The 19,692-nt window shown below is 33.7% G+C and overlaps 1 protein-coding gene across 1 annotated transcript in view; it reads right to left on the reverse strand.

The window, feature by feature from the left end:
- Nucleotides 1–19,692, reverse strand: part of Scml2 (Scm polycomb group protein like 2) — a 92,029-nt gene that overhangs the window by 51,119 nt on the left and 21,218 nt on the right. Inside the window, exons 7-10 of the mRNA XM_026784707.1 lie at nucleotides 17,364–17,607; nucleotides 9,769–9,852; nucleotides 3,334–3,420; nucleotides 842–925 (exon numbers count right to left, since the gene is read on the reverse strand). Of these exons, the coding sequence (XP_026640508.1) occupies nucleotides 842–925; nucleotides 3,334–3,420; nucleotides 9,769–9,852; nucleotides 17,364–17,607 (499 nt within the window). The remainder of the gene's footprint in view (nucleotides 1–841; nucleotides 926–3,333; nucleotides 3,421–9,768; nucleotides 9,853–17,363; nucleotides 17,608–19,692) is intronic.

The following is a 19,692-nucleotide window of genomic DNA, read 5'->3' on the forward strand; positions in this document are numbered from 1 at the left end:
TGGAACTAGCTCTGTAGACCAGGCTAGTCTTGAACTCACAGAGATCCGCCTGCCTCTGCATCCCGAGTGCTGGGATTAAAGGCGTGCGCCACCACCGCCCGGCTAAGGTAATATTTTTTTTTCAGAAACAACTGAGTAGACAACCACATGAAACCAGAAAGACTGTAACAGAATGTACAAGATGAGTATAAGCTCAAACCTGACAAATTCTTAGCATGGATGAGGGGAAGTGGGCACAAAGTCCCAGTCTTAGCAAACTGATTCACAGTTTATAGCTGTTGGGAAAGAGAAAATCAGTTTTCTCCAATGTAATAACACTAGGTAAGTATATCAACCATACTCTAAGGCAGGCCACATGTTCAGGAATAGTTGGCTAACACAAGTGAGACGCCCAATTTTTTTTATGTGATTTTCATTATTTTTAAGAGAGAGAAAGAACATGAAGTTTAAAGGACAGGGTGGCAGAAGATAGTTTGAGATGAGTTAGGGGATGGAAAAGAATAAGATCAAATTGAATTGTATAAGATTTTCAAAGAATAAATAAAAGCATTAAATACAGAAAAACAATTTTAACCCAAAATGCCACAAAAATGAAAGTTTTATATACAATACAATTTGATATCATCAAGAACTAGTTTCATTATCTAAAATGAAGGCCCTTCATTTTAGTCTAATTCTTCAAAGAGAAAGCGTTTATTAGAATGAACAGTGAAAATTTCTAATCATTGAGTTATTTTCTGTATTTGTTTCTTTAAGACAGAAAAGTCTTTCCTTCTGAAATACTGCACCACTATTCAACATAGAGGAATTAACTTTCAAATCAAAATAGAAAAACAATCACCTGGAGTTGCTTGGTTATCTTTTCCAGGCCTGGCTTCATCTTTCCCGGGTTTGGTGAATCCTCTGCCCTTGGGTTTTTCCCCAGCTTTGTTGAGATATAAAATGAAAAAAAAAAGGTATAAATTTAAAGTTAAAACATTATTCTCAGATATGGATGTCAAATAAAACTTTCTATAATAAAATACAGTCTCTCTTATAACGTTGTCGTGGAAAGGCTACTATCATGCTTACATGATATACAGCTTTTAGTTATCTGGTAATCTAATTTAGACAATTACAATGCTTTGTGTTAAGAGCATCTGTCATGTTCTTTGTGTCAATGTTCACACTTATAAAAGAAGAGATATTTCAGCATCAACACTTTTACAATTTGGTTATCAGATAAAAAGAATTTTATATAGCAAAATATACCAATTATAAATAAGGAGAGCTATGAAGCACACATGCACACACACAAATACATACACACACCCTAATACAACTGTGTTCAAAGATTAACTATTCTCATTTTACGGGATTTATAACTTAAAACAATCTACAGTTTAACTACTTCTGTGTTCAAAAGTATTCATAAATTCATAAAAGCTCTCCCATCTTTTTGTAGCATTTTTATTCTACTTCTACTCATCAAAAGGGATATAATCTATCCTCAGTTACTAAGGCAATTATAAGATCAGATAACTGCCACCAAAACTCTATACTTCATCTACAACTAATTTGAACTATATACACTAGACTCTTTTTATTTCATTCTTAACAACTACCTTACTTACACCCCAGGTTCAAATTTAAGTAATTCTAGTAATGTTACATTACTTTTTCTTGTTAACCAGGACCATACCAGTGATGCCTCAACCCACTGACATCATCAAAAAAGATTCCAGCTTATACCCTGAAATGATTATTCTTGGCAATTTCTTGATCTCTTATATCTTCAAGACAACAGTGTCTCTGTGTCCACCCTAATATTCTACAAGCCATTGGTAATGCTATTGGTTATTCTCTAAAATTTGACAGTAAGATTTCAAGGTAGTTTTAATTTGCAGAATGCATAATAAATTTAAGTCTTGGAACATGGAAACAACTAGCTGGTACTGAAATGGAAGCTTTGCTCTAACTGGCTATGTTTCATAGCGCCAAAAGGGGCTACACACACTACCCAAAGGGGCAAAGAAATCATCAATCTGACCCATATACTAACCTAGTGATATACAAAATCAACCTTCCTATAAAATATACTGGTGCAAAGATAGACCAAATATTATGGAAGTAACAAAGCACTTTTGAAAGGATTTAAAACCCATAGCATTAAATGGCCCCCATACTTGACACTATAAATTAGCCCAAGAACCCGAGATTAGGCAAGTAAAAAGCCTTAGGGAAAATCCTACTAGTATGATTTTGCTGACTGGACATAGAAATAAAATGACTCCTATGACAGATTGCTATACTAATTGATCAGTGCATCCCTTCAGCATCACCAGAGAAGCTCCTTAAAGTGGTGGTAAGACAGTGACTTATAAGTGGACCACATGCACAGAGCAAGAGACTGCAGTGCTCAACCATGAATTGAATGTCTATCACATCCCTCCCCTCAAGGCTCAGGGATCTATATAGAGGAATGGGCAGAAAGAGTTGACCTAGAGCTGGAAAATGATGTCCCCCAGACAGCATTTAAAAACACAACAGAGAAGAATCAAATCAAGGAGGAGTTGAGGTAGGGGAAAGAATATGATCAAAATATACTATGTGAATTTTTTTAAAAAATAAAAAAGATTTTTAAATAAAAAATAATAAAAAATAAAAACACAACAGAATAGGTATACAAAGGAATTCACAAAGACCACAACTGAATGCACGTCTTATACTTTCTCAAGCCTACCAAAATCTCAGCATGGAGAAGGGGAAGTGGGCATACAAATTCTAGTCCTATCCAAGAATTGATAGCTGTGAGAAAGGGAAAACCCATTTTCTTTAATGAAATAATGCTAATTATATCAACCACACACAAAGGCAGGTTACATGTTCTTACACAAATCAGATTCCCATTTTTGTATGTTTTTCATGTTTGTTTAAGAGAAAGTAAGAATATGAAGTCCAGAGGTTGCAGGCATAGAGAACAATTTGGGAAGCTTTGGGGGAGAGCAAAGAATAGGAGCAAAATAAAAATGTATAAAAATTATTATATAATAAATAAAAGCCCTAAACAAAAATAATTTAAATCAAAGCTGCTGTATATAAATGAATATTTACATCTAATTAGATATAATATGAAGAATTTCATATAATTAGGAAGTAGTATAAAAGGAAGCATTGATTTAAAACAACAAAAACTTTGAACTAGAACACTAAAAGTTCTAACAATTTACCTTTAGGCTACTTTCTAAAAGTTTTCTTAAAAGAGAAAACAAGTCTTTCCTTCTGAAACATTACACCATTACTCACTGTGCAAGAATTACCTTGCAAATCAATATGGAAAATTAAAGCAATCACCTGTGGCTGCTTGATCATCTTTTACAGGTCTGTCTTCATCCTCAAAAGGGTTGGTGAATTCACTGTCTTTAGGGTTTTCTGCAGCTTCTTAGAGATATGAAACAAAAATAAAAATAATTTACATTAAAAGCAAGAACAAATTATGGTGCTTTATGTATCCCAAATAATAAACTCTCCTATAATAAAGCATAGAATCTCCTATAGCGTTGTCAATAAAAGGCTACAATCTTGCTCATGTGATACGTGGCTTCCAGTTTTCTGATAGACCAATTCAGATAAAACTTTAATAGTATCTGTGAGGAATACCTGCCAGGACATTTGTGTCTCTGTTACTAGTTTAGCAAGAGAAAAAAATTCATAACTAATTCCTTCACCATGTGGTTATTAGAAAAATAAATTTTACTTAGTTAAAAAGTAGTATTTCTAAATAAAACTCTTTGTAGGAAGAGAGTTAAAACATATGCACACATTGGGGGGGGGGTTATTTGATAATGTGAAACAGTTTACAGAATTGCTTCTTCTGGGTCAAAGACCATACATAAAATATGAATAAACCTGACATATGAAAACAAATGTCCCATCTTTCTAGAACCTTTTTATGCCACTTCTTCTGTTTACAGTAAAGGATGAAGTCGATTTTAAAGTACCAGGGCAAATATCGACTTATAAAGATTATTTAATTAAATTTAATTGCTGCGATAACTTTACTCTTTATTCACATCTCAACATTATTCACTAAACTCTTATTCACTTTTAACAACTGCCTTACACTCAAGTTTAAAAAGAAAATTCTTTCAAAAAAGTCAGATGAAAACCCATGGCAGTATGATTTTATCAACACACACCAAGGCAGGTCATATGTTCAAATGTAGTTAGTTAACACAAATCAGACTCCAATTTTTTATGTTTTTTCCCCCACATTTGTTTAAGAGAATAAAAACATGAATTCCACAGGATGGAGAGTTGGTAGTCAATTTGGGAGGAGTTAGGGGAGGACAAGAAATGTGATAAAAATAAATTATATGAAATTCTCAAAGGAAAAATAAAAGCATTGACATAAAAAGAAAATAATTCTAAACAAATATGCCATATAAATGAAGATTTATATACCCTGAATTTTCATATAATCAGGAAATAGTCTAATTCTCCAAAAAGGAGGCAATAGTCTATTTCTATAAAAAGGAATCTTTCACTAAAAGAAAAATGTTGGACTAGCAAATACTTTCTGTATTTGTTTTCCTAAAACAGAAAAGATTCTTTCCTTCCGAAAGCACTATTCAGTGTACAGGAATTATCTTGCAAATCAATATAAAAACCGGAGCAATGGCCTGGGGCTGCTTGATCATCTTTCACTGGTCTGTCTTCAACCTCCAAAGGGTTGGTTGCCCTTGGGAGTTTTTGTTTGCAGTTTTGGGGGGTTATTTAATGAAAAATAAAAAATAATATATGACTGCAGTTGCTATAATCAGTGTACTTCATTGTGTTCTGTATGCCAAATAATAAAGCTTCCTATTATAAAATATAGATGATTCTGTAGTGTTATTTTGAAAAAGCTACCATCATGCCCACGTGATAGGTAGCTTCCAGTTGCCTGGTAGCCAAATTCAGGTAATTTTTATTATTTTGTGAAAATTACTTCCCAGGTTACTTGTGTCTATGTTTACAATTTAAAAATGAGAGCTATTTCAGTATTAATACCTTCACAATTTGGTTATTTTGGAGAGATTATTTTACATAGTTAAAAACTAGTAATTCTAAATAAAAATTCTTTCCTAAGGAGATATATGAAACACATACAACCACACATAAATGCCCTTGTGTTTAAAGCTCAACTGCTCTCATTCTCAGAACTTTGTAAGTTAAAACAGTCTACTACTTGTTTCTTCCTTACCCAAAGACCACACGGTTTGCATAACAAGAGCTGTGATAGCAAACATCCCCTCTCTCTGTAGCCCTGCTTATTTTAGTTCTATGAACCACTGAATAGAAGTAGTCTATCCTCAGTTACCAAGGCAAATACAAGATCATTTAACTATCGGCATAACTTCACCCTCTATTTTCAACTAATGCACTCATATAACCAACCCAGTCTTCTTATTTTAACAGCTACTTTAAACTCTTGGTTCAATGTGTCCACTATTTTTTACATATTACTCACATTACATTTTTTTTTACACTGTCTCCCTGTCATGATTTTCAGGATTAGACCAGCATAGAGCTTCACATTGACATTTTCAATAAAGAGTCCAGCCAAGGTCCTGGGAATGGTTATTCTTGTCAATTTCTGGAACTCTTTTATCTCCAGGACAACAGTGTCCCCTTGCCCACCCTTCAACTCCCTTATTTGCTATCTGTTGTTTCACATGAACTCATCAAGTTTTACACTCTTGTTACAAAGTTTACCCATAGTTCTTTGTATTGTCATTCAATCCATTATGTTTCTTCTGGCTCTACACCTTACACAACTTACACAACTGTCCATCTCCACCAATACTTCTAAATTAAGTGTCCCTTCCTATATCACTCCTGAGCAATGAGTCAGCTCCTGCCTTTGAGTCACAAGAGGTTGGCAATTTTGTTTTGTAAGGAGCTACACAGTAAACATTCCGAAAGATACATATGGTCTCTGTGTCTGTCACATTATTTGTATACTTCAAAGAAAAAAAATAACAAACCAAATAACATTAAAAAACAATCTCATCACACAGCTCCATGAGCTGGATATGGTGTGAAGGAATGGCTGTTGCAGACGGTTTCTAAGTATAGTCACCTGTTACATCACTATGTAAAATGTTTTAAGTTTCCACCTCCATCTCTTTGTTCCATTCAACGAATGTTCCAACCCTCCACTTTATATGAAGCTTAAAGGCCATCTCTGTATGAGCTTACATATTCCATTATACCATCTTAAAACTATAAAGACATCTTGAATTATGCAGGAAAATGGATGGAGCTAGAAAACATTATTTTGAGTGAGGTAACCCAGACACAGAAAAACAATTATCATATGTACTCACTCATAGGTGGTTTCTAAACATAAAGCAAAGAAAACCAGCCCACAAACATCAATTCCAGAGAACTTAGATAACAATGAGGACACTAAGAGAGACTTACGTAGACCTAACCTACATGGGAAGTAGAAAAAGACAAGATCTCCTGAGTAAATTGGGAGCATGGGGACCTCGGGGTAGGGTTGAAGTGGGGAGGGGAGCAGAGAAAAATGTAGAGCTCAATAAAAATCAGTAAAAAAGAATAAATATAAATAAATAATAAACTCTCATTGGGCCTAAAAAATTGGGTCAGCAATTCAAAGTATTTTCTGCTTCCCTTCCATAGAACCTGAGTTAAGTTTCCAAGCATAGCAAGAGGCTCACAACTATCTGTAACTGTAGCTGCTGAGTATCCAATGCCCTTTTCTGTCTCTTGTACCTACATGCTTTTGCGAAACACATTCACACAGAGAGAGAGATATGAATGTGTGTGTGTGTAAAATTTCCAACTACCATATAACCTAATCCAAGATGTTGAAATGGTAAAACTACGGGACAAAGGATTCAAAACTCTACTTTTACAGATGATTAATGACCTCAAAATGGATTTAAATGAATATGTAAATAAATTCAGCCAGGTAGTTCAGGGATAGGATGAGATACTCAACAACTATAATACAAAAATCTAGCAAACAGAAGTTCTGCAAAAAAAAAAAAGAGATACAGGCAAAGAAAATCTTTATAAATAAAAATTTGAAATCAATGGAGTTTAAGTGAAATGATAATATTTAATGGAGGGACAAGAAGCCAACTTGACAACATATGCTACCAATAAAAACCCTAGTACATGGAACTTCTTTTTGAGGTAGTGGCCAAAGGTTTCTCATAGACCAAATCCCTAACATGAGAGGCCATTGCCTATGCTATTAGTAACCTTCTACAACTTGACAAGAATTTCAAGGTAGTTTTAAATTGCTGAACACACTACACATTGATGTCAAGGTACATAGAGAAACCAGCTGGTACTCAACTGAAAGCGTCACCCTTACTATCTAGGGTTCATATCTATAGACACTGCCAGCAGAAAAAAAGAAACCATCAACCTCATAGAGCTATGAACCCTTTGAGCTCTAATAACCATCTGATGGAGGAAGGTCATTGGTTAATTAAAGAAAGAAGCTGCTTGCCCTGATAGGTTAAAACAGGAGGGAGGAGTAAAGAGAGCAGAATGCTGGGCGGAAGAGGAAGTGAGGTCAGACTCGACAGCTCTCCTCTCGGGGCAGACGCCTCAGAGAGAGACACGATGCTCCACTCTTGCGGGCAGAGGCGAGAGCTCTGCTCTCTGAGGCGCACGCGATGAAGCTCCGACCCAGGATGGACGTAGGCTAGAATCTCCCTGGTAAGCCACCTTGTGGGCTACAGCAGATTATTAGAGATGGGCTAGTCCAGGTGCGAGAGTTAGCCTAGAAGAGGCTAGATATAAATGGCCAAGCAGTGATTAAATGAATACAATGTCTGTGTAATTATTTTGGGTAAAGCTAGCTGGAGGCGGCCAGGGTGCTGGGGACGCAGCCCCGCACCTATTACTACAACCATCTGCCCTCAAGGTATGCTCACTGGTACAATAGTAGCAAGAATGTTATGGAATGGACCAGTTTTTCATTGGACTGAAGGATCATCTCATGCCAATGAGACCAATAACCTGTGACTAGATATGTCTTGGGCCCTAAGGGGAAAATCTACCATTATTATTCTGCTAAATACAATAAAATGATTTCTAATGAATACTCATCTGATCTGTGTATCCCTCAAACATTGTCAGAAAAGCTTTATGTAATGTATGGTAATTAACATAGAAACCTACAAGTGGACCATCTTAAGAAAGTGAGAGTTTGAAATACTCAACCTTACATGGGATGTCTATATCAAACCCCTACTGTCAAGGCTCAAGGATCTATGTAGAAGTGAGGACAAAAAAGATTGTAAGAACCAGAGATGGTAGATGGTATGGGAGAATTGTCTGTATTTTGTCAATTATGTTTTAAATAAATGCTGATAGGCCAGGTAGAAAGTATAGGCGGGTCAACCAGACAGAGTGTAGAGGTGGGGCAATGAGAACAGGAGAATTCTGGGAAGGAGGAAGCCCATTCCTCCCAGTCCTGACCAGACAATGGAAAAAGGACAATGTAATCTGCCTGGCTGAAAAAGGTACTGAGCCACATGGCTAACGTAGATAAGAATAATGGGCTAATATAAGCTACAAGAGTTAAAAAAACTGAGCTAATAGGCCAATCAGTTTTATAATATAGAGATCTCTGTATGATTTTTCTCTGGGACTAAATGGCTGGGAGACCAGGTGGGACAAAAATCCCAACAAACAGGCCCTCATGTTACAGGTAGAAGTCTTCAAGGAGACAGGGTTTTCAAGACCTAACAGGGCAGAAGCAGAAAGGAACAGAGAAATACTGCAACAAAATGTATAATACTTACTTACACAAGTTCAAACCTGATCAAATCCGAGAGTGGCACAGGTGAAGTGGGAACAAAGTCCCGGCCCTAGCCAAGAAGCAATTTATAATTGAGAACTGCTAGATAAGAGATCAAATTTGTTCACTGGAATGGTACTAGGTATCATGCCAAGGCAGGCCCCATGTTCAAGAATAGTCTGAAAACACATATCAGATTCCCATTTTTATATGCTTCACTCTCTTTTTTTATTTTATATTTATTTTGATAAAAAATTATAACTTCTTAATTCAAACTTCTTTTTCATCCTCCCAGCCTCCCATTTCCCTCCCCCTCCTCCCACTCCTCTCCTCCCCCACTCCTCTCCTCCCCCACTCCTCTCCCCCTCCCTCTCCAGTCCAAAGACCTGACTGCTCACTCTCTCTTTTTTAATAGTGTAAAAAACAGGAATTTAGGTGGAAAGGGAGGTAAGGGAAGCTCCTGGAGGAATAGGGGGCAGGGAAAGTATATGATTTAAATAAATTATACGAAATTTTCAAAGAAAAGCATTAAAAAAACTAAAAATATTTTAACCTTAAATGGAATTTTAGGTACATTTGAATTTCAGATAGTCAGGAAATAGTCTAATTTTTTTCAAAAGTAGGCTTTCATTAAATACCAAGCACCACCGACTTATCACAGCGAAAATTCCTAGCAATTTTACATTGGTCTACTTTTCTTTTGCTTTTTTTTTTGTTTGTTTTTGTTTTTCGAGACAGGGTTTTTCTGTGGTTTTGGAGCCTGTCCTGGAACTAGCTCTGTAGACCAGTCTGGTCTCAAACTCACAGAGATCCGCCTGCCTCTGCCTCCCGAGTGCTGGGATTAAAGGTGGTCTACTTTTCTTAAAACAGAAAAGAGCCTTTCCTTCCGAAAACACTACACTATTATTCAATGTAGAGGAATCATCTTGCAGATTGGTGTAGAAAAAAAAGTCAATCACCTGGAGCTGCTTCTTCACTTTCCAAAGCTGTGGCTCCATCTTTCCAAGGTTTAGTCACTGCTTTGCTCCTTGGTTTCCTTTCAGCTTTTTTGAGAAATAAAGTGAGGAAAATTATGTTCACTTAAAAGCTAGAACACATTAGGTTCCTGTATGCATACCAAATATTAAAGCTTCTAATAATAATTTATACATTCTAATACAGTGTCATCATAAAAAGAAATTCATTCTCATATGATATAGTTTCTAGTTACCTGGTGGCATAATTCATACAATTTTAATATTGTGTGTAAAGATAATCTGCTAGGTAAATTGTGTCTTTGTCCAGTTTAAAAACTGATATTTCACTAACTATGCCATGACAATTTCCTTTGTAGAAAATCTATAATTTACATAGTAAACGTTATTAATTCTAAAATTGTTTGGCTAATAGAGATGACACACATACACTTACAAATACACACAGCTAAGAGTGCCTACAATAAAATCAGACATCAAATTAAATAACCTAATGATGTATCTAAAGGTCTTAGGAAAGTAAAAACAGTCAAACTAAAAATTCCTAGAAGGGAAAATGACTAGCCCTAAAGTTAATGAAATGGAAACCCCAAAACAATAAATATTTGGTTTTTTGAAAAACAAATAAAACTGATAAACCTTTAAGCTAACCAAAACAAAGAAGCCACAAATTAGTAAAAACTGAGATAAAAATGATAATATTATAATATAAAACACTAAAAAGCCAAAGGATTTTAAAAAGTACAGAATTAAGTAATGAGGGCAAAACCTTTTTATGTTCAAATTTGAGGAAGCATACATGCAAACATCAAAGGAATACAATTTAAAGTAGTGTTGGAAATAAGCACCAATGTGCTCTCAGTAAGACAATGTTTAGGTTTTCTTCATATTGATATAAAGGTTTATTTTGTTTGACATCAAAGTAATTACTTTGAGTAAAAACAAATGTGTTTTCAATTTTATATGTTGACTATACATTAAAGTTAAAAACCTGCACCAAATATTGGGATAGTACTTGATGACAAATTTCTTGCTTCTTTAATATTTCTTAGAGAAAGTTTATCTACTAATGATAATAATAACAGAATATCTAAGCAAATAGAATCAAGTCACTATAACTCTATACACATGACAACAATACAATACATGCTCTGTAAGATGTCTCCAACTGGTCATGAGTACTGGCAATTAATATTCCAAGTATAATTAAAATATTCTAAAGCTTATATACTAAAATATTAGCAATCATTACTTCTAAAAGGAAGGAATATATACAATTTTAGATTATCCTCTGACCACTGTTATCTTATTTTCTGAATATACTGTGATAAATACCAATTTGTAATTTAGAGTGCAAAATGTATCAAAAAGATAAACAATCTAGCCACTTCTATAAATAACAGAATTAGCTATTCTAAAGAAAAATTATTTGATAAAGCATAACATTGCATTTAAGTAGTCATATAGCTGGCCCTATAGTAAATCTGTAGATCTGATCACCAATGGACAGATAACACTGAGAAAAAAATTTGTACCACTACTTAATATATACAAACTTTTGCCGTTATTTCTTAAATGATAACTATTTATGAAGCACTTATTTTGGACCAGGTTTGTATTCTAGTGATGATTTAAAATATAAAGGATAGTATAAATAGGTTATATACAAACATTCCACCATTTTATATAGGATTTGGGCAAACTCGTATTTTGCTATGTCTAGAGGCCATGGAACCAATTCCCTCAGTATACTGAGGGATGACTGTCTATAGTTTCAGTGCATGTCAGCAGTGATCTTTAGAGTCTTCAAAACTGATACACAGTAATCTACTGCTCAGTCTTGAGCAATTTCAGAATTCAATTGTAGACTGATTGTGTTAGGTAGAAGTCATTCAAACAGTCTGACTTGGCATTCTATAAAGGAAAAGACCTCTTTATTGTTCAGGTAGTTGAATTCTACAAACACAATGTTATCTCTATTTACAAGAGTCAGTATTCTCTGTTATGTTTCAGCCATCTATCAAATATTTATTAATATTTACAAACTGCTACAAGAAAAAAAGAAATAGCTACAAAGGAAAATAATGTTTTTAATATTTAGTAGTAACTCTTCGAGGTTTTTATTTTAAAACTTGGTGGGTCTTGCATCAATTTCTCAATTCTGATCTGAAGATTTACACTAACTGTCCATTTATTTATCACCCACACTCTAAGACCCTAATAATATCAACAAGTCTAGACCTTACCTCCTCCATTATCCTTCCTGAGTCTCTTTGAGAACTCAAATAGATTTCTCTCTAGGAATCAACAATACATTTTCCAGTATCAAAACTACCTAGACACACAATAAAAAGTGATGCTTATATAAAAGGAAATGACACATTCAGAAAACTAAGGATTCATCTAAATGACTTTACTTTGGAAAGTGTCAAATATAGATAGCATTGTCATTTGCGAAGCAATAACATGCCATTTTTAAGAGCTTTTAAACATTATGCCTAGCTAACTAAGCCAAAATTCAACAATATTTAAAGGCTCTATCTACAGCTTTGATTTAATCCTATTTCAAAACTGGGCTTATGGATTTAAGTTATCTTTAAAGGTTACAGAAGGGAAAAACTAGAATGGTTATTGAGGCCTATAATCCCAACACTTGGGAGAGGGAGGCAGAAAAGCTGCTGTGAGCTCAGGCCTAGCCTATATTACAGATCTTGTCTTTGAAAAACAAAAACAAGAGCTTCTTTTCCCCTTGGCATAATTCTATACTGAAATAAAACTAGATCTAACAACATTTACATGATTTTTTTAGTCCTGTTATATAGTTGTGTCTCATAAATATTCAGCCTAGTAAAGAAGCAAAAAAAAATCAATAAGCAAGAAATCACAACCAGAATTTAGAAGGGCTTTAGAGACATATTTTAAAGATGTATGTGCTTTCTGCTTATGAACCATAGAAACATTGTAACTTATTCCCTTCAGTTCTCTGGGGGAATAGTTTCCATGGTGACTATCTTATTTCACAACTGTTACTAATATATACCTGACAGTATTAAAAAAAAAGCACAATATCTATAATCTTTAATATTTTCAGAAGAAATTGCACATACACAAAAGAAACAGTTTTAGGTCAATTTGAAATTCACCTAGCAATATAACCTTTTAAAAATCACTTGAATTTTAAAACATAGTATCTTTTTTCCTCCCGAACAATTTCTAACATTGACTTCCACTGTACTGTTCAAAATAATCACAGCAGGCATTGGAATAATTTTCATAAAAAATTAAATGTTTTAAAATAATCAGCAGAATGTTATTTATATTTCCATAGCATATTTTTTTAGTATATCTCATTCAACATCAGTGGAAAATTATTTATGGTTATATTCCTAAAACTTAAGAAAAAATTAGAATACTTTTATTATAAACTAGTATTCTAAATAACTAAATATTACTTATAATCAGATTGTTCCTTGCTTTTAAAAAATACAAGCATTTTTATGGTAGAAATAAGCAAAGACTGAATTTTTCCCAAAGCCTTTTAAAAACAACTTTTGTAAGTGACTATTCAAATAATAGTGCTAAAAGTTTCAATAAATAATATTTAAAACAGGACTGTCTAACTAAAGTCTTTAATATATGTAGTGCACAAAAACTAACAAAGCAGACAATAGATTTCTTTACCCAGATTTTAGTTACAATATAAAAACAATTCCTACCTTTATAAAGACCCCAGAATGACAAGCTGCTGCTGGATTTACCATTAAAGTGACTTAGGTTCCACTTCATAGTCTTACTCTTCCTAACCAGGATTAAAACTGAATTTCTAGAGAAAAGGACTCAACAACAAAGCCCATGTTGCCTGAGCAAGCCTGAATTTCTGGCAAATGGGGATGGAGCTATTTGCATTGTTGATTTAAGGAGGGAGGAGTGAAGGGAGTAGATAAAGGGGGCTGGTAATGTAATTTGTATATTGTCTGTGAGCTGTTGAGACAGGGATCATCAGTCACCTGCTCAAACTCCCTTCATTTTCGCCTTCCAAGAAGGACCAAAGGTTACCCTGGGTCAGAGAATTTGGAAAGAAATGAAAAGACACACAAAATCTAACTATCAATCCATTGTGTCTGTCGAGAAAGTTATTCCTGCTGAACTGCATGTTCCTTTAACCAAGGCATTTTTAATAGCCTTAAGAGAACCCTCCTAAAATATATCATAGCACAGAACCAAGGAAGATTTAAAAGTGTAGCAATTGCTTGTAATTAGCATAATACTTAGCAAGAAATATTTACATCAGAAAAAAAAGCCTCTTTATTCACCACAAGCTACTTCTTTGCACTCTAACAGCTTCCTCTTTCACACAAGTCAAACACTTGATCCAAGCTGTTCATATAAGACAGAAAATATCATGTTTTACATTTCAAGCCTTTTCAGGTTGATAGCACCTCTAGCAATTTAATTCATACCTAACGAAGAGAATGTTCAATGTACTAATTATATTAGCTTATACTGTATTATAAAGCATATTAAGAGCAAAAATCTAAATGAGTATTTGAATGTCAGCTAATATGATCAAATCTATCTTGAATGCTTTATAGCCTTCTCCATTTTCTGATCTACCTGACAGAAACCTACTTTATGTAGTTTTGAACTAAACACACACAGTTCTACAATAATAAAGTTGATAAAGAAATGCTTTAAAATGTACAAAATCTTAAGTTTGAAATTTAGAGAGGTAAAGAGTAAGTTGTAGAAAATATATAATCCTTTGAACAAAGAAATTGGCAGCCATGATTTATATGTTTTTGGTGTGTAGGGAGTAATAAAGAAGGAGAAAATAAAGCTTGTTTCTTATTTGCAAATTAAAGATATAAAATACTTCCCAAGACACAAACTTTGAAACAGTTGAGAAAATGCTAAATGCTACTGTTCCAAAATAAGAAAAGACTACATAAAGAATCAGTTAGACATTTTTAGAGGATCAAATTTAGATACCAAAATCTACTACATTATATTTTTAGTTAAAAAACTAAGTTATTTATGTACTCCTGCTTGAAAGCATAGAATAAGCATTCAAAGAAATAGTAAATAATACAAAGATAATTATGGTTAATATCTACTTCATTTTTCTTTTACTTTAACCTTAGCTTAAAAACATATTCTCTATGTCAGCAAATTATTGTATGAAATATGGAAAAATGCAAGTATATGTACATAAAAGTACTTATAGCATCTAGTCTAATAATATACATACAAGTCAAAGGATTTCAATATCTAACAAACTGGAAATTTAATTAATTACATATAGTCATATGATAGAATGCATGTAGAATGAAATTGCAATTTGTAGGGACATATTTTATAAAGGAATATATGTGTTGTTCAAGATATGATGGGATTGCATTTTGATAGTTGAAATGTATTTGATACACTTTGCCTGCTGAACATCATAGCTTAAACTTAAATTTAATTTATCTTAAAACATGCTCAGAAGATTTATGCTGGCTTATAGTTGGGTAAAATCATGTAACTTTAACAAAAAAATCCTATTTTAAAATAAAATACTGGATATCTTATTAATTTATTGAAAACTGTACTCAAAGTAAAAAGCAGAAAGTATATATGATATAAGAGACACATATGGACATTTTTCAAATATTATCAGCTATGAAAACATGAACAGTCTCCAACAGAATCATATATCCACTACCAACACCAGAAGAACATTTTCCCCCTTTTTGTCTACTGCCAATGCCTAGCACGATAAAATATTTTATCACATATTGCTAGACTAGAAAATTATTAAATTTTACTATTCAAAGTATGGTTTCTCCTGAATGTTTATTGCTTTCACTAAATTGTACTGACAAAACATGTAAATGTAATCATCCTAAATTAGGGATCATCTACATAGTGATAATAGTATGAGAAATAAGCAAGGAAATAGAATATTCGGGATAATCTCTTTCAACCTGAAAGTTTAAAGCACAAAGTGATGTACAAATATCTTCTTGTTATTACATAAAGAAAGAAGCCAAAAGGGACTTCGGGCATGATTCATATAAGGAGGTCCTGGGTATGATTTCTATCACCACAAAATCATAACCAGAACCACCACATGGCTGGGGATGCAGCTAAATGGAGAAGAAAAATGGTACTAGAGGAAAAAGCATTCTTATTCACACATTCCAAACTCAACCATGTTTTAAGCAAAATTCATCCATTTTCAATGTAAACTCAAAGTTTATACCTGTGATACCTACCTACAGTTCTATTCTGCATAGCAAATTTCTTCTCCTTTCGCAACAGTCATATATTTCTCTGAAGATTTTCTTTACTCAATCATCATTCTCTCCAGAGTTTGAGCTATTTCCATATTTACCATACTTTTCTATTTTTGTAATTTTTAACAGGTATACCCTTCAGTCCATTTCTCTTCACTTGCAGATAAATTTTGTAAGAGCAGATACTATGTATTAACTGCCTTAGTATCATAAATAGATCTGTGTAACAGAAATACTTACCAAAATTGACCACTAACATTTACTTGCTAGATACAGCAGCAATAAACTGGTAAGTATTCCTATACTATAATGGGATGTATTAAATCACAGAAGACTTCAAGGGCAGTCAGTTACAATAAAAACATACCTATAAGCCTTTTTCTAGTCCCTAACTTCCACTATATTCCTTAACTACTTATTTTATATTTCTTTTTCATGATACAGATAACATTTAGTGAGGTAAACTTTAATCATGTTTACATTTGATTCCAGCAGTAAATTTATATTAAACTCAAGGCCAGTATATCTCAGCAGTGTTATTACAAAGATAACATCAGGCTTGCTTAAGCCCTTGGATGAGTTGCAAAAAGCTTTGATATTTTGTAGAAATTTCATTTCTCTGAAAGAAGGCATCTACATGATCACAGTATTCAATCTAGAAACACCATTACAAATGACAAAAACTTCAATTACTGAAAAGAAATCTACAACAGCTAGCACAGAGTCAGAAAGTTTACTCGCATACAGATTTTACTTGAGAATATCAGAGTACCAGTTTATCTTTAAAATAGAAACAGAACCATGTAAAATATATTCCAATACTTATGTCCAATTTATAAAATTATGGTTGAGATGTACCTAATGAAATGTCATGTGCAAATGTTTTTAAAAACGCCTTGGTGTTGAGAATAGAATCCAAGGCCCTGTGTATGCTACACATTCACTCTATACTGAGGCATGTATATCCCCAGAACTCAAGTATACATTTTAATTGAATAATAATTACAAAAGCAATTTTAAATATAACCATCTCCTATACATAGCCAAGGTTTATAACAACACAGTTCCAATATTCTTAATGTGACTTTTGGCTTTGCTGATATTCTTACTTGGCATGAACTGCAAAATAAGATGCATGAGGAGTTCTCAAGAATTCTAATTACCCTAATTTTTAAACTTCCATCATCTCTAGTACCTAGACTATACAATGTTATTAATGGTCTACCTACCATTCTAATTTGGCACCACTAAACACACTGCCATCAAAATAAGATGTAAAATAAGAATATATAATTAGCTTACCAATGTTTCCTGGTGGCTGCAATACATCTCCTGTGAGGCAGCACCATCCAACTGGAAAGATGTCCCGAGAGTCATATTTGCACCAATAATCAAATCTCCCATTCCATCCATCAAAAGTAATATAAATTTGATCTCCTCTGACAGCTCCAATTGTGGCAGGACAGATCAAAAATGGATTTTTTCTATCGACGGCTTCAATCTTCATCCCAACTTTAAAATTATTTAGGGGTGGTGGTGGTGGTTCCTACAAAAACATTTTTAAATTTTTCACAGATAAGGTATATTAAGATCCATCTTTTCAGTGTGTTCTTTTATAATCCTTAGCAACCAAACATAGACTTCATTTCATTAGGAAGAAAGGTATTCTTAAAAATAATAAACTATTCCTTTAACTTTTTATTTTTTCCCTGCAAAGCAAAGAATCTAGAAGGAAACAAAACTAGCCTGATCCATCCACACATACAAGAAATATATTCTATCACATGGCAAAAATTTAAGATTCACTGACAAAAAATATTAAATATTGCTTCTAGAGAAGTATCACTTTAAAAAGTTTCCTCTCTGTTTTCAGGAAAGAAGTGTCAGAATATGAAAGATATATTTTATTCTGAAGAGATAAAAATAGAAATTGCTCTGGAAGTCAGTCACAAAACAGTAAGTCTGTGGAAAAGCATGATGACACAGAAAGATCATGCATGGAAATTCAGAAAGCTTCAGAAGTGCTGTCCACACCTTCAAGTAAGACTTGAGTCTCTAGAACTAATGTTTAAATAATCTAGCCATCTACAGTGAAAACATTTTGAAAACACTGGAGAAAAAATTGAAGATGACACAAGAAAGGGAGACCTCCTATACATAAGGAATGGCAGTATTAATATTATAAAAATGTTTTTTTTTTTTCGAGACAGGGTTTCTCTGTGGCTTTGGAGCCTGTCCTGGAACTAGCTCTGTAGACCAGGCTGGTCTCGAACTCACAGAGATCTGCCTGCCTCTGCCTCCCGAGTGCTGGGATTAAAGGCGTGCGCCACCACCGCCCGGCTAAAAATAGTTATCCTAGCAAAAAAAACCCTACAGATTCAGTGCAATCTCTACCAATAGTCTAAAAACATATTTTTTACATAAACTGAAATAAAATCTTAAAATTATATGAAAGCCCAAAATAATACCCTAGATAATCAAAACAGCCCTGAATAATAAAATCAACACTGGTGAGGGTGTCAGTATTCCTGATTTCAAGTTACACTATAGAGTTATAGTTGTAAAACCAGCATGGTACCAGGACAAGAAGACATGGTGAACAATGGAAGAGCACTGAGGACCCAAGTATAATTACATGTACCTACAACTACCTGTTTCCTGACAAAGATACCAAAAACATACACTAGGGAAAAAGTAGCTATTTAAACAAATTGTATTGCAAAATATATATATATATATATATATATATATATATATATATATATATATGGAAAATGAAATTTGATCCTTTTCTCTCAACCTTCACACAAATCAAGCCAAACGAATAAAAAAATCTCAATGATAGAGCTGAAACTGCAAAACTTCTAGAAGAAAGGGCAGGGAATGCACTTGAGTATATTGACTGAGGTAAGAACTTGCTGAATAGGGCTCCAGTCACCCAGGATAAATACAACAATCAACAATTTTGACTTTATGAAATTAAAAAGCTTCTATACTACAAAGGAAACTGTTAATCAACTGGTCATTGTGCAGAGAATAAATGTTCTCAACTATTAACGGGATAACCCCATCCCACCATCCCACCACCACAAGCCTCAGGAACCATTGCAAAAAAGAAAGGCAGGAAGATTCTAAGAGTAGAGGTCAGAAAGAACCAGAGCAAAACAGAATCTTTCTGGGTGTGATGGGTCTATCAGATTCATGAACTCATAAGAACTTCAGTTACTATTACAAAATGAATGGTGTCTGTTCTATACCAAACTTCTGTTGAAGTATTACCAATATGAAAACATTTGAAAATGGAGCCCTAATCCAGTTTGACTGGTGAGACCTAATAAGAGACCCACTAGGTGTGCACACACAGAGTTCATAAAAGGACAATAGAAGATGGTCAACTATAAACCAGTCTTCAAGGCACCTTAATTCTTATTCTAGCCTCCAAACTGTGGGTAAATATATTTAACTGTATAAATTACTCCACTTTGTTACAGTGGCCATAACAAAGTATTTGCTAACCCGCAATTTAAAAAAAAAAACAACTTTTTTCTATGTCAGAAAAGACAAAGTATTAAGCATTCCCATTAGAAAATAAAATGTGATAGAGGACAGAGATTTCTTGTAATGCTTTTCT

Source organism: Microtus ochrogaster, chromosome X, assembly GCF_000317375.1.
Source record: "Microtus ochrogaster isolate Prairie Vole_2 chromosome X, MicOch1.0, whole genome shotgun sequence".
Classification (NCBI taxonomy): domain Eukaryota; kingdom Metazoa; phylum Chordata; class Mammalia; order Rodentia; family Cricetidae; genus Microtus; species Microtus ochrogaster.